Here is a 15,617-nt window from a genome sequence, read left to right on the forward strand (position 1 = left end):
ACCAGGTGTTTGGGGGTCTCTTTGTTTGCAAAAAAAAAGTTTCCGTTTTGTTTGGAAGGGACGGAGGGGAGAAACACTTACCTTTTTCTGCCTAATTTCCCTCCCTTTTTCCATTAATACATTCTTCTATAAGCTGTGACACCTCTTCGACCAGCCCAGGACGTCCGTCTGCCTCTCGGTTTTTAAAAACGAAGCGCAATCCCTTTCAGGCCGGCTTTCTCTTCACTCCTGAATTCCCAGCTGCTTAACTACCAGCCTTCCCCCTCATGTCTGCGGTTTACACTTCATTTGCCAGTTTTAGTTTCGGTAGCAAACGTGGTGAAGATAAAATATTGCTCTCCAGCTCCTTGGCAGGGCGTTGAGCGGGCGGGTGTTGAACACCGCAGGATCACGCCCGGGCTGCCATTGTACTTCTGCCATTCCTCCGCCCAGGCTCCTCGCAAATCCCGGGGGAATTAACCGTCTCGAGCTTGCCAAACAGCATTTACGCCCCGGCCCCAAACGCATTTAAGATCTTAACTCGGCAGCTACAATTTAAACTGTTGGAGGGCGCTTACTTACCTCGCCAGCATCACCTCCCGCAGCACCCCCAGACCCAAGACAGAGCACGCTTCCTCCTCCTCCCGCCCGCAGAAAACCCCCTTTTCCCACGTAGGATCTCAGTCAAACATCGCAGCCTTCTTTCTGCCTGCAGCTTTTGTGCCGATCCCCGGCAGACGTGAATAGCTCATATAAACTTCAAGCACAAAAGACTTTGTTTCCTAGGTAACTCCCCCCTCCCAAAAGTTTGATGCATGCATGCAAAAAACCAAACCAAACCAAAACACCCTTGCACACACGCACGCAGACACACGGACACGCAGACACACACACACAGAGGCTGCGCTTGTTGCCGATTCCTCCCCTGGATGACAATGAAGCGCTGGACAAAGCGAGCAAAGTGACCCTGGCTGCCAGAGCTCCTCCTCTCCAAACAGTGGCATCCCCAAATGGCCAGAGAATAAATACCCGCTGTCGTGCTGGCATCGCCCGAACAGTTTCTTACCATTTAGGCAAAAAAAGAAGAAAAGGGGCAGTCTGGCAAAAAAACATTGCAAGAGAATGAAAAGCAATCGCTAATGCTATTGAGCCTGTCCCGGTTCAGGCCTTTTAAAGGAGGTGATAAGAGGAGGTGGCCTCATCGCCACGAGCTCCTGAAACCCATACGAGGTGAAGAATGAAAGCGGGGGGGGGGGGAGGAAAAGTCATTATTGTGTCTTACTGACAAGAGAAAAACAGAAAAGGCTTCTTTTAGCACAGTAAAGTTAGCAAGTGAAAAGCAAGCAAGAAGGAAGGGTTAGGATCTGAAGGGAGAAGAGTTGAGACAGGGCTGTTAGTTGAGGATTGCTTGTTTTTCCAGTACCTTTCTACTCCAGGGGGTCATGTGGCAACACTCAACTGGGGAGGGCGAACGGGTGCTGTTAAACTATAAATGTGAAATGTAAAAAAAAAAAAAAAAAAAAATTAAAAACATACACAAAACGTTTCTGGTAAAAGCACATCATTTTTGTCTGGATAAACTAGCATCAGAGGCAAAACAAGCTGAGATTTCCACCCTATTTCCTACTGACGGGTTTGTTCCGCAGAACGGACTATTTCTCTACAAAATGCAGCTCAAGCAACTGTGCCCACAGAGCGGTTTGGACCCCTGCAAAGTCGGTGCTGGTTTTGCTTACTCAGATTAGACAAAACTACAGGGAAATTGGTTCAACCTCCTTGTACGGACATGCTTAAATTTTCCCAAGAACGCCTTGTATTGATTTGGTAACTCAAACTGTGTACTGCCTGGAGCTGAAGCAGCGCAAGGTACTTATGCAATTACATTATAAGTAATTTCATAATATAAGGGAATTCTTTTTGCATGATGTATTTAAGCAATGGATATAAATAATGCTAGTCCTGAGGGTGATTTATCGAATACATTGATTGCTAAGATTTTCTGATGTTATCATTACATCTCTAAGGTTGCAATCATTGTATCAGAGTGACAACGGCCAATTGGCTTTTTGTCACTTTTTATAACACTTGAAAGGACAAACAGTGATGCCCAGAAGGTCTTGCTGAATCCCTGCACCTCTGAAATCTTCTTATAGTGGAAACTCTGGCTTGTTTGTTGCAGTGTCCTGTTTTCAAAACCAAGGAGTGAAGGATGACTTCTTTTGAAATAGGAAATAAAACAAAAAAGGAGATAAAGAAAACAGAGGTCTGTTGATCACACTGGAAAGCTCTAGCAAGTGTTTCTTGGTGGGGGTTATTATCTCCCCCTGCATTAGTTAGCAGACCTGCCAAATAATCGTATGAATCTTTTTCCTCCAAATCATTATCAACACCGCCCTGACGGATGAACCACAAACCTCAGTTTGAAAGACTGCATTATATGGTATCCTTAAAAAAAAAAAAAAAAAAAAAAAAGCTGTGGTGAGTCTCAAAAGGCCTGATTCTCTGTCCTGTCCTACTCTCTTCCTAGATACACAGCACCTCCTGCTTTGCCCTGGTCCCATGTGCAGGACTAAAGCCAAGAGAAGTCTCCAGTTGAGCTGCCCATCAGCCTTACAGGAGAGCAGAGGGAGGAAATCAAAAGAGGGCTGTTCCCAGTTAACATTCCCAGCAGGTTAGTTTCTACCCAGATCAGTGCACAACCAGTTCTCCCAAGCTGGGAAAAGTCCTGACTGCAGGACAAACACCTCTGTTTGTGCAATGAAGGGCGCGGAGATACTGAATACATCAACCAGTTAAGCGTACTCTTCAGATATACAAGGGAGATTTCACCCATGGTCCTCCAGCTGAGTTTCCAGTCATCTGGTCTGAGCAGACTGATTGCAGTTAACGGGATCAGGGTTTGAACTGAAATTCAGCTTCCCTGTGGAAGGTGTCAGAGGATCTCTGGGGAGGAGGGTCAAGGCAGGGGGAGACACATGCTGCTCAGGTGACAAGAGTTCAGGATATGAAACTCTTTGCAAATGTCCTGCAAAGGCCTATGATCGTCTTAGTGCACAAGGAGAAGGGGACAGGAGGGATCTCCTGCCCAGAGCTCCAAGCACAGCTACGCGCACGAGCCGCTCGGGGGCAAACCTCCCCGGGAGAAACAGCGGGACCTTGACTTTGGCCTCAAGCAAGGTCTGGCTATGCATCCATCTGTCCTGTCAGTGCAGGGCTTTCCTGCCTCCCCTGTGCGCTGCTCTGCATGACTCCTTGGAGACATCACCCATCCGGTTACACGTGCCCACATCCATTGTGAATGTCACGAACACTCTGATTAAGCATGGTGGGAAAAACTTCCTAGGTAGGCTCCTGCCATGAAGAGGTAGGACAAAAATGGAGGTGACTGGCAGAATTTCAGCTCCTGCCGTCACAGCAATGCTCATGAGAAAGCTGGTGCCACCACTATCTCACCAAAGGGTCCTGAGGTCACCTACTGCCTGTTCCCATGCGATGCCTGCCGCCAGGCAGCCGAGGGACACTGGGACATAGCAGTGGCCTCAGCATTTCAACACCTCCACGCTGGGGGGCAAGAGAGCTGCCGCTCTTCAAATGTTCTCATTCACTCAGAAGACCAGAATATCTCTAAATGTCCTGAGTAAACATGTAATTAAGCAAGAAATTATTATTATATACTCAAGGTTGTTCTGGTCTGATGGGTAAATCTGCAGTTAGGCAGTTTTGAAAGTGAATTTCTTTTGTATGGGTGTGCTTGGCAAACAGCAACGGTGATAATCAATCTGTTAAATACAAAGACAGAATACTTTAAATAGGCATTTTTCTTTAATGGGCTAAGATTGCTTTGGAACCAAACTGGTGTGTAATTGCTTGAATAGGGATTTATTCTGCAGTCACTGAGAAATGCGAGCATCTTTATTTTCTGAGCTATCCCATCAATTTCACTTGCAGAGGTGCCATTGTGTTCATGAAACTGCTTTGCAGTAAAAATCTTGGTTGCATATGCACGTGATCTGATTTCTCAGTGCTCCGCGTATTTTCGATGTGAAAGTCTTTGGTTTCTGCCCACTACAACAAAAAAGTTGGATGTCCAAGTCTGAACTAGTCAGCAAGGCTTCCCCTATAGAGGAAGAGAAAGCGGCACTGCCGCAGAGCAATTCAGCTCATCTTCCTTCAGCACCCAACTCGGGGTGAGATGAAGCACCCCTGTACACTCCCCCACTGATTTTAGGAAGAGCCTAGTGTTACTTGCAGGCAGCTAAGTCAGGACACGGGACTCACACCTTTAGCGAATAAAAATCTTAAACCCCATCAGTGCAGTGACAAAGAAGCAATTTAGCAGTCGGCAAACTTGCCAGCCAGGCAATTTATGGGCCTGCCCCAGTTATTGTCCCAGACCTGGGATCCAGAGGAGGAAATGAACGGGCCAATGACAGGACAAAAATGCCACTTCAGCCCCTCTACTCTGTTCCATCACCCAAAGCTTTGAGATGCCACTGTTGTTTGGGATCTTCAAGATATAAGGGCAGACTAGTGCAAGAAGCGTCATTTGCGTTAAATCATATACCTAGCCTGCCTTACCTATAGTGATAGTGTTACAGGAGATACTGGGATTTCGAAGTTAGCGCACAGTTAGTGCGTATTGAACACAGTGCGATGGAGAGGGGAAAAAACATAAACCCAAGAATAAAGAACTAATTTTTCTTCAGGTAATTAAAGATGTCTTGAGAATGCTAAAGCCTCATCAAGAGCATTTATCCTCAACATGTTTGTCAAATTTCGGCATGCCTGAGTTGATTCCTCTCCTCTCAGCTGCGTTTGACCACGGTAAGGCAAGGTGTTACCTCGCAGGACGTGTCGGTGCCGGGCTGAGTCACAGCCCCAGCAGCACAGGGCACTGCGGTGCTGGCGGTGCCGGCACGGCCTTGGCGAGGGCAGGAGGCAGCTAGCAGCACAGTGGTGTTCTCCAGAGGATTATTTTTGACTCCTGCTGCCTAAAGGTTGCAGCTAATAAAAAGCATAAGTGATCAATGTTATTTCTGACTTCAAGCTTCTACAGCACTGAGTGGCGGAAATTTCCTTCCCAGGAGGACCTTGTGAATAAAGTGGGTGACATTCACCCGAGCAGAGCATTAGCATGTAGCTTCAGCATCCGCAGCCTTCGTATATGGGCCATTTCCAACAGCGAACAGAACATACATGAGATGCTTTCACCCTACGTGAGCGCAGAGATAATACGTACTTACTGACAGTACATTTGAAAGCAAACATTCACATACTGGAAAGGTAGCATGTAGAATAAGTGTGGACTAGTGTTTAATCCCACATTCATGTGAGTCGAGTACTGACTCCTTCTGTGGCCCTGGGTGAAACCTCCCTGTCTCCTTTTCTCTGCCTGTAAAACCAAGAGCCTGCTCCTTCATTAATTCACAGGAGTTCAAGAAAATGGTATTGATTTACATGTCGGAAAAAATAGAGGTCTGGTAAAAGGAGAAGAAATACTAATAAAAGGTTAGCAGCTTTTTTCCAGTGTTTTCAGAGCACAGCTGACTACTTAATTAGAAATTAACATTCGTACCTATACAGCAGCTTTCTTATGCAGTCAACTGATGCTGCAGAGAAAACGAGGGGAATACTTCTGACTGTGCTATTTCTGCTGCGAAACACAGCCCTGCTCACCTGCCTGTTCCCAGTGTTTATACTTCCATATGTTTCATTCTCCTCAAGTTCTTGTTTTATATGCTTGTGGGTTTCTTTTCTTTTCTTTTGGAGCATCACAAATGCAATCTGTTAAAGTACTGACAATACTTTAACGATTAATGTACTGATCCGATATTTTGACAAGGTAAAGACAAAAATAAGACGTGTTTTCTGACAGAAGTCATACCACACATGGCATTCCAGCAGACAAAGGTACGAAATAATCATCCCACAATACAGGGTAGTAGGTATTAGGCTCATTGCACAAATAGCCCTATACAAGTTCATTCTGATGAATAATGTCAGGTGGGTTTTATTTCTAACAGCTAAAGGCAGGATTTCCACACAGAAAGTGCATAGCCCAACTTGTGCCCGGCCCTTAACCCAGTTATTTTTTACTGAGGCTTCGTATGGCTTCAGCACAAAACTGTGTGAAAGTTAGTACCTTCAGTTGTGTTTCCCTTTGCTGTACAAAGCATGCTAAGGCAGACCATAGGGAATATTTTTGAAATGACGGGGACGTGGAATAACATTGCCTGATGCGTTATTTTCTCTTCACATTTGCTCTAGCTGAGGTCTCGGGGAGAGGCAAAGCCTGGCTGGAAAACAACCTTCTTGTCCCTTAGATTTCTGCTCAGAGTATAGTTATGAACAAACTGACACTGAACTTTGCGCAGTTGTGAGTGTGAATTTCCAAATATTACGGGTTCCTTGCTCCATCTCCCTTATTTTATTGTAACAGCTGTGCCATGAGGGGTTTGAGAAAGTGTGGTCCCACGACATTCTGAACTTGAGCACTGAGATTTTCTGAGCCTGCTTGGACAGACTTGGGGAAACCAGAGAAAGAAAAAAATGCAGAGAAAATGAAAGAGAAGCCTGAAATGCAGTTGGAATGACACAGCATCTTCACACTCAGTGACTGGCCTCAGCAGTGCTACAGGCAGGGTTGTCATGGGAACATGTGTAAGGAATATTTCCCTCTTTTCCAAGTCCATACCTTCCTCATACTCTCCTCAGATTATTTTTTTTTTTTCCCCATTGGCAAAAATGCCTGAATGAATGATACTTACAAATGTGTTTGGTTGTATACTACTTTTGTGTAGAGAGAGACTTAAGTATGCTAGAGTTTTTCAGCTTTAAAAATGAATGGCTAGGATGGATAGGAAAGTGAAATCCCGTCTGCAAAACCAGGAGGGGCATGGAGAAAGGGAACAGCAACACAGCGCTCACTGTTTCACACAGTCTAAGAACTAGAAGGGAGGTGATGAAATTATGAAGCATCGGGTTTGAAATAAAATACAGATCGTTAAAGTCATTGTCACAGGATGCTGTTGAGACCAAGGTGTAAATTTGCTGATAAATGTATTAAACAAGCCTCAAAAATCAACGCAGACAGGTTCCTTGGTGGCTATTATTCTGTATTTGATCTCTGGCTCAGGAGCTCTGTGACCAATTTCTGTATGAAACTGGAAGGATAAATCATAGAACAATAAAAGGCATAGCCATGCCCTGTTCTTACACTCTTTCCTGAAGGATCCTCTTCTGCCTCTGGGCTACGGGGACCTTTCATCAGACAAATCAGGGCACTTGCAGGAACAAAAGTGGACTATAAAGCTAATTCTGAACTTGTCTTGCCCGGGACACAAAAGATCCTATGTCATATCTAGTCCTCTGCTTCTTCTCCACCACAAAATGATCTTGTGATGGAACAGTCCAAAAGTCCCTCCAGACCAATTTACACTGGCATCAGTTGCTTTGGACTTGAATTCATTTGGTCTTTCTTGGAAATTCTGGGACTTTGGCATCTTCCTCCCTGTAAAAATACTCATTCACAAAGTGAATCTTCATCTGTTGTGCTTGATTTTCTCTAGCTTTACTATACCATATGCAAGATCTTTGGAAAAGCTCATACCCACCTAACTGGTATCAATAAAACAGCAGCCAAAATGCACAAATGTGGAAGCCTTGGCTGGCCTCAGACAGCTGTGACCTGTTTTTCAGTTGCTTTCAGTAGCGATAGTTCTCCCAGTCCTCACAGTGGTACTGTGAACATTTCTCAAATTCAAGCCACTTATTTCAGTGCATTAATGCATGCGTTTAACTTAGATGGTTAGTTTGGGAAAGCCAGATCCTGTAACTTCTAAAAATTTCCCAGGTTCTTGTCGATCACTTCCCGAATTTGTAAGAAACACAGAAAGGGGTGTTTATTGTTGCTTAGCATTGCTTTCACCAGCACCTTTGCAATGCATCGGAAAAGTGGAATACAGAACAGACTGCTATGGCACGAAAAAAAATTCTTGTGGGATTTAACATCTTTAGTTCATTGACAAATAGATGATACAATTGACTGGAATCAGATATCAGATATTACCAACAGCCCCCGAAGCAGATACGCCTTTGCAGATGTCAAAAAGCTTATGCCAAAAAGGGCAAGCTAGCCAATAACAGCATTCTCAACTTTCTCTTGTAATGATATCATTAAGGCGTGAAGGCTGACACAATATCAATTAGTTATTCATAGTTGCATTGTCTTGTAAAAATCTCTGATTAACCTTCTGCCAGACAGAGCATTCATGTGCAGCTTCATCTTGCCTTGTTCTCTCTTTTTACAGTTGTCCCACGAACGAGTTGTTCTCTAAGAAATGGGTCAAGGCACTTTGAAGTACTCTGGCCTTGGAGTATTTGCAATTACCAAAGCAGAACATTGCCAGATGCCTTGAAATCAATAGGATGACAACCTCCAAGCAGCTCTTGTTTGCTCCTCCTCAGGGGAACACTGAACCTGGTCAGCTCCCAAAAATGGCCCAATATGGGTGGACACAAAGCTTAATATTTTTCCTCTTGAAAAGAAAAAGGTAGACTTGCTGATAAAGCCAAGACATCTGCATTCAACGTGACTTAATTTTGCCGACTAATACAGGACTCAGAGGGTTGCTCGCTATTTATTATTATTTTGTGTTCCACAGATGGAAGTAATGTCTAAAATGCACTGGTTGTTTTCCAAACACAGCAAAGATTCAAGCCTTTCACCACTGAGTATGCAATTTCAAAAGACATGCCTCGTTCCCCATCTGATATTAATGAAGAGAGCTTTATATTCAATATACTGTCCAAACTATTATCTGTAACTAGTTCTGATCTATAAAGTGGGGTCATCTCTCCTTTACCTTTCAATGATCCTACAACAGCTCTAGCTTCGATGATGACTTATAAAGAAGAAACAGGTAAGCCTGTTTCTCCTTTACATCTTCCTACTCTTTTTTATGCTGTCCCTTAATGTCAAGATATCTTCTTCCAGTTGAATCGTAAGGCCTGCGAATTTAACCAGTCCAAAGCCTGCAGTGATGGTCATGCTTTCCTTGAAATTGTCCAGATAAGCAGTCAAAAAGCCAGAATAGTCAAATTAATCGAAACCTTATTTCATGGTCTCAAATGAGAAACAAAACTCTTCCTATGGACTGACTAGCTGACATTTTGGTCCCTGGACAGGTGCTTTACACTGCGACTCCTTTACCCTTATAGTATTTCCATATGGTTAATATAATGGATTAAGGTGACTGTACTTGGATTTTTAAGCTAAGTAGGTGATGATTCAGTAGCTACACACTTATAATGTGCTCATGGGTGTAGCATCTCTGTAGATGCCAATGTGCCTGTACCTGCAGCTGCCAGACAGATCTGTCCCTATGCTGAAGCATACGCATCAATCACAAGTCAAATCCAGGTCTGACCTGTGGAGTTTGAAATGGTTTGAGGAGTGGAAAGGTTCTTAGCACAGGGCAGAATTTAGCTACTATGGCACTTTCATGGGTCAAACACCCCAAGCCACAGAGGTACCGAAGTCCTGCTGAAACCGGTGGGAATTAGAGACACAATCAGAGTTAAATTTCTGGATCTGGGTGCATTTCCTTTAATGATGATAAATACCATAGTGCCAACGGTAATTTGATTTCAAATTAGTGCAGCAGGGGCAAGTCAGCACAGACACACAGGACCAGATCTTCAGCTGGAGTTCCTGCTTGGCTGGCTGCAAGGACATGGGTGAGAAATGAAGCATCTGAAAAAACTGTAGGTAGACACTACAGAACAGGACTGTTGCCCTCACATATGTGGAAATCGTAGTTCCTCGTAGCTGGAGAAGTGCTGCTGAGCCTATCTGCACCCTCACGAGCCTCAAGCCAGCACTCAAAGCCCTTGAGTTCTTGGCTCCCAGCAGTGCTAATGCAAGGGCTGAAATTACAGCACTTACTGAAATTACAGGAGGGTCCTGGAAGTGCTGCCTAAAGCAGGAGAATGCGAAGGACTGTGGAGGAGCGTGTGAATGAGTGCGTATGTGTGCTGGTCATGTGTGAAAATAAGAGGTTTCTCAATGGAAAGGTCCGCCCTGGGGCCGGCTGCTGGAAGCTGTGACCTGAGTTATGTTACTGATCAGTCTTTACGGTCAGCTGTGTTGTACCTGCACAGGCTGGGGGCGGGGGGGCACTTGGGAAGCACTGTCACACTTAGGGCCCACAATGCTCGTAACGTGTTTGTGTGTGATGGCTGTAGTGAAAGACTTACTGGTAGCAAGTGCCGGTCCTTTATCGCTTGTCTCTTTTGACTGCGGATTGCGGGGAAGGGAGGAAAAGGGGGAGCCACCACAGCGATGGGGCCTTGGGCTTTTTGCTCTCTGTTATCACCTCGGCTTCGATGTTCTGTTTTGGAGGAGAAAGAAGACATGAATCTTTCAGAGTGTTAAAAAGATATAAATATCTCTATCAACAGCACAACAGAGACATGAACAGGATGTGGACTCCAAAGATGAAGGTCCGCCTCTTCTACACTGATCGGTACCTATGATCCTGGTTGCAACTGAAGGGGAGAAGCACTTGGACATCCAAGCCCCTGGAAGAGCAACACTCATACAACACACCCCAGCGTGTGCACCAAAGCTGCATTATCCCCAAATGGGATTTATAACCTTCATCCCAAGCGACAGAGGAGCGACCTTCTGGGAGCTTGGGACTCTAGTCCTGATTCCCAATGGGAACCTGCAGCTCCTGTTGCCTTGAAATGTCAAGCTTCAGTAAGGCCTGCACTCTACCCGTATAAAATATACGCCTCTGAGGAGAAAGAAGGAAACACAGCCCCAGGTAGGATTTCCTTCCTCGGCTGCATGGCGGCGCCAGGGCCTGAGCATTGGCTTGACATCATGAAGGTTGTTGGAATGGCAGCTCCGCGCCCTGCCATGGAGGAGATCATCCTGGAAAAGTCAAGATCTCTCCACCCCAGGCCCAGAGGAGTCTTCCTTCACCATGGGCTCATAATATTCAGTCCTATTCCAGCATCAGTCCCAAGTCTCTGCAACCTTCCAAGTGCATGGGAAAATGCTCACAGACTTTCTATCTCTAATTTTAGGTGACATTCAGATAATTACTGTTTGCACGGAGTGCTGCTGGAAGGGGATGATGGATTCACCTGATACACATAGCTATGCGGCCTAGCCAACAATGTTTGCTGCTAGCATAGCTGGGTTCTGATCTAATGTTTAGTTTTAATTACTCCTGGTTAAATAGATAAAGAGATAATGAAATTCTGATAGAAGAAATAGGTGAGACACAATAAACATGTTAGGGTAAATTTCCGATTATAATTTCCCTCCAATATATGCAGTCATTTGGAAAATAAAATAAAGCAGCACATGCCAAGCTGCCTGCTAAACCTGCACAGCTGCTGTTAAATGCGGAGGATGGGAAGTTGCCAAAACTGAGATTTGTAACTTTAAAAAGATGAGGCATTTTCTGACAGCTGCCTTCCCGCGCTGCTGTCAGATTTCTCCTGCCCACAAGATGGCAGGCAGAGATCAGCCTGGTCCTGGGACGATTGCAAAGCAGAGCCACTGGGAACAGAAAAGCCAACTTCTGCCCTAGTCCAATGCTACTGTGATTGCAATTCGGCTGTATCGCTCTTTGCAGTGCTATGAAGACATACTGCAGCCACAGTGTGTTCCTCAGCTAAAATCTGCAGAGAGGTTCAAATGCAGTAATTAATTGGAACGTTTTATCCAACTAACAGATGCTCCGCAGATGTGAGTAATCAATTGTTATTATAACCTGATAACAATAATAAATGATCAAGGCAATGATAGCTGTTGGTGCAAAACACTTCCAACACAGGAGGCTCTTGCTGAACATTTTAAGGGTGACCTGCATGGATTTTCTCCTTCCTTATAGCGCAAAGACAGGCTTGCTTGCCTACTTTTACATGCTTCCCCATAAGAATTTTCCCTTGGTTAGGTTCCCAGTGAAAACTGACCTTTCCTCATCTTTTGCCTTCCCTGTAGTGTGCTGTCGTAGGACCATCCAGATGTTTGCACCTACTAAGTTCCCTTTATGGCAGGGATCTGGTTATGACCTTGATTTCTCCTGCTTCCTCCCTGTGTTGCATGGTTCGGTTTTGAGGCTGGAGGTCTCCAGTTTGTTAGGTGATGTCAGGAGGTGTTCCCTGGCCTGGGGAGGGGACACCTGCCCAACCCTTCCAAGCTGTCTGGGCTATCACCTGGCTTTCAGCTGCCACCCTTGAAGGACATAGGTCTCCTCCAGTATCATGCATGGAAACCCCATACAGACACCTTGTTTTCTGTGGAGACTCTGTAATACCACTGGGCTCCAGTTTTAGCCCTTGGGAAGTTAAATCTTATCTGTCCTGGAGCTGAGGCATTGTTTAACTTGTGTTTAGTGGAGGGAGACAAGATGGCCTTGCTGAAACACTCAGTGTCTCCACCCTTTTGGGATCAGTGCACGGATTTGCTCACACAGTTCAGACATAGCCACTTTAATAGAAAAACATACAAACAAGGAATGTAAAAAAGGAAAAGTAAAAAGTCCTTTTCAGTTCGACTCTAGTAAATATAAACAAGCCGAAGAGGGCACAAGCCTTTTCTACTGCTAGAATTACATCTTCAGCTTTATTTCTTAGCCTGAGTACCTGAGTCCCAGCGGAGACCCGTGCCCACAGCCCTGTGCCTGTGCCTCAGCACCCCACCGCTGCTTGGAGGGGACCGTGGCAAGGTGTCACGTGCGTGGAGCCGGAGTGTGCGTGAGCACCTACCTCTGCGCAAGGCTCGCAGGTGCTGCTTGGCGTGGTGGTGCAGCTCCTCCACACAAGGAGGTCTGGTGGAGGGGAGGAAGATGTTTCTTTGCTGATGCCAAGGTGCTCGGTAATAGACACTCAGTTTGCTCTCTGCATCCAGGTTGGAGACAGCTGTGGGATTAAAATAGAACGCAAGGTAAGGCTCCTAGCCTCTCTCACATCAACCTAGCTGAAAAGCAAAGGCTCTCGCTTGGAACAGCAGTGCCAAGAACTAGCACTAGGGATGTTATGGCACGTCGCCTCCCACCAAATAACAGCGACCGTTATCTCCTCTGTGTTTCCATACCACATTATACCACAGCATTTAGACAACGCCCTTTTGCCAGATCACAAATGGCTCTATGGAGGCAAGTATGTGCAATGATACTATATCAGTGTTAAATAGATGGACTAAAGGGATAATAATTTTATAGATAGCAAAATGAAGCTATGCAACCTTCCTACAGTGCCATTTTGAGCAAGGGCAGAGGGAGGAATGGGTCTCACGTTTACACATTCTCCTGCCAATATGCTCTTTCACTACATCATGTTACACACGACTAGTTTCTGACACAGGTTGCTAGCTCGTTGCCTTCCAGTGCGTAATGACTGAGATTAACTGCCCGCCCTGCCGAGTGACTTTAACTGTCACCTATCAAAAGAGGTTCCCTTAATAGACAGGGACTTCTGAGGGACAGGAACACTTCAATTCCTCTGCAGAGAAATCCCAGAAGTCTGCCTCTGAAAGTTACATGAACCAAGTCCACTGAAGGTTTGAGAGAATTTCTCAGGAGGGAGATGTGCCCAACCTCAGGATACGCAGTAGCCAGCTTTCCAAGGGCCAAAGCAGGAGAGGAGGGCCATGGGGGATGCCAGCACTCTGCCCTGGCCAGCCACACAGAGCAGGCTTGTCCCACCAGTGCTCAGCAGCTCACGTAAAGCAGCTATAGCACTGGACTTGCTCCTCCTACAGGCGTCGACACAAACAGTCCCTCCAGCCATCTCCTCTTGTAATGCCAAAGAGCTGCTGCAGCTGTTTTGCTTACAGGACAACGCAACACGACGCAGGCGGGCTCCCTCAGGCACAGGAGGAAGGGTGGTGGAGGTACCTCCTGGGATTCCCTTCCCAGTGAGGAGCCAAACAGCCAGCGTGCCTTGGGTTGGTCCCCCCACTGGCCACGAGCTCCTCTCCTTCACCCTCATCTCACTTGATCAGCAACAGCCCAGAGGAGCTGCCACGAGCAGGGCAGAGGTGGCTTCAATCTCAACACAGTCCCACACAACACTGACGGCCAGAGCTCTCTTCCATGGAGAATACTGCCAGGGATTTGTAACTCTGTGTTTGAGACCCAGCCTGTGTGCCAGCCCTCTTCTCCAGCCCCTGTCTTGCCCACTGAGATGATGGGTATTTTGCAGCTGGGCCCTCCTCTTACCACTCCAGGCAAGCGCAGCCCCCAGCCCTTGCCCGGCAGGGCCCCCACCACTTCCACGAGAGAAGGAGAAGAGACATGCCGCTGTTGTGGGACACCACTGAGGGGGAGGCCAAGCCAGAGAAAGGGGTTGGTGGCAGGAAGTCTGCAGCAGTAAGTTGTCTCCAGGCAAGGAACTAGCGTGTTTCGGGGCTCTTACCTACTTTCTGTGCTTTTGCACTCTCCAGTCTGCAGAAGCAGTTGCCCTTTTTTGAGTGGGAGTCAGTGCAACATGTCAGAGAGCTGCTCTCTGGTGGAGATGCTTTGCTTTTTTTGGTTTTGTTGCTTTCTTTAATGCAAAACAACATTCGCTTGGGCTGAAGGTATACCAGTGCTTTGTATAGAGAAAGGAATTGGGAAAGTAGAGTAGGAGAAGAATAATGAGGGAGCAGACAAGGGGAGAAACCCAGGAACCACGGGGCCCACGTGCAGGATGCTGACAGACGCTATCACTTTCTTTGATAAGAAAAAAGCCTCAGTTCGCAAAACTTTGTGCGTGTCATGACGGAAGTGGTGGTATGATATGGTGATAGACCTGCTGAAGTTCAGGTTCTCAGAGCTTCAGCACCACCAAAGGGACCCTGAACTCTGTGTCCAGTGGGCAGCCTTGCTTTGCTTCACAGCGGATTTTTGCAGGTGGGGTTTCTCTCAGTTTATGGTATGTTCGCAGTGCTGCTCTGTGCAACTGGCCATTGCCAAAAGAATGATTGATAGCGGAGGGGTTTGTAGGATGAATGACAGCAACTCTAGATGTTCATCATGAGGATTTACTAATTAAATTATCAACATCGTAATAACATAATGCTGCCAAATTGCAAGCAGAACTTTTGATGGCTTGTCTGTCTGTCTGTCACCACTGCAGTAGTGAATATCTCACTATCGCGAGCTGATTTTTATATTTCCTTTACCCCTTGAGGGTAAGGAAGCACTGTGTCTATTTTACAGACAAGGAACTGAGACACAAAGTAACTTGCCCCAATCCTATTCTGAGCCGCACTGCCTCCTTGGAAGCTCATCTCAGGACAAAAATTTGTAAGTGATAGTAATGATACCCCACCCATTCTTTGTATCGCTGAGGATATGTGATACTCATGATCACAAATTGTACCCTGGAGGCTAATGAAACAGCAGGCACAAGCAGTTCCTTCCTACTCCCAGAAAAAAAAAACTGTCTAGACTGCAGCTCTAGTAGCTGTCTGTGACAGAGCTCAGTAAGTAAGTGGAAAGTTTTACCTACTTATGAAATGTTCAGACATTTCATTAGACTAGAATAGATTTCACTGCAAAATTTAACCTGTAGAAAGCTCTTCTGGCTTTGGCAGCAGTGTTTTACAAATATGAGGAATAGGAGTTGGGTTAATA

General features: G+C 45.8%; 1 protein-coding gene across 5 annotated transcripts in view; it reads right to left on the reverse strand.

Moving 5' to 3' along the window:
* NHS (NHS actin remodeling regulator) overlaps positions 1-15,617 on the reverse strand; it is a 266,162-nt gene that overhangs the window by 14,304 nt on the left and 236,241 nt on the right. For 3 of the 5 annotated variants that reach the window (XM_054847036.1, XM_054847017.1, XM_054847045.1), the window contains exons 2-4: positions 12,766-12,918; positions 10,237-10,370; positions 1,403-1,465 (exon numbers count right to left, since the gene is read on the reverse strand). In XM_054847036.1, the coding sequence (XP_054703011.1) occupies positions 1,403-1,465; positions 10,237-10,370; positions 12,766-12,918 (350 nt within the window). Of the gene's footprint in view, positions 1-561; positions 1,360-1,402; positions 1,466-10,236; positions 10,371-12,765; positions 12,919-15,617 lie in introns of those variants that run through there. The other 2 variants (XM_054847025.1, XM_054847054.1) reach the window with 2 other exon arrangements.

The sequence above is a fragment of the Grus americana genome, chromosome 1 (assembly GCF_028858705.1).
Source record: "Grus americana isolate bGruAme1 chromosome 1, bGruAme1.mat, whole genome shotgun sequence".
In the NCBI taxonomy this organism is placed as follows: domain Eukaryota; kingdom Metazoa; phylum Chordata; class Aves; order Gruiformes; family Gruidae; genus Grus; species Grus americana.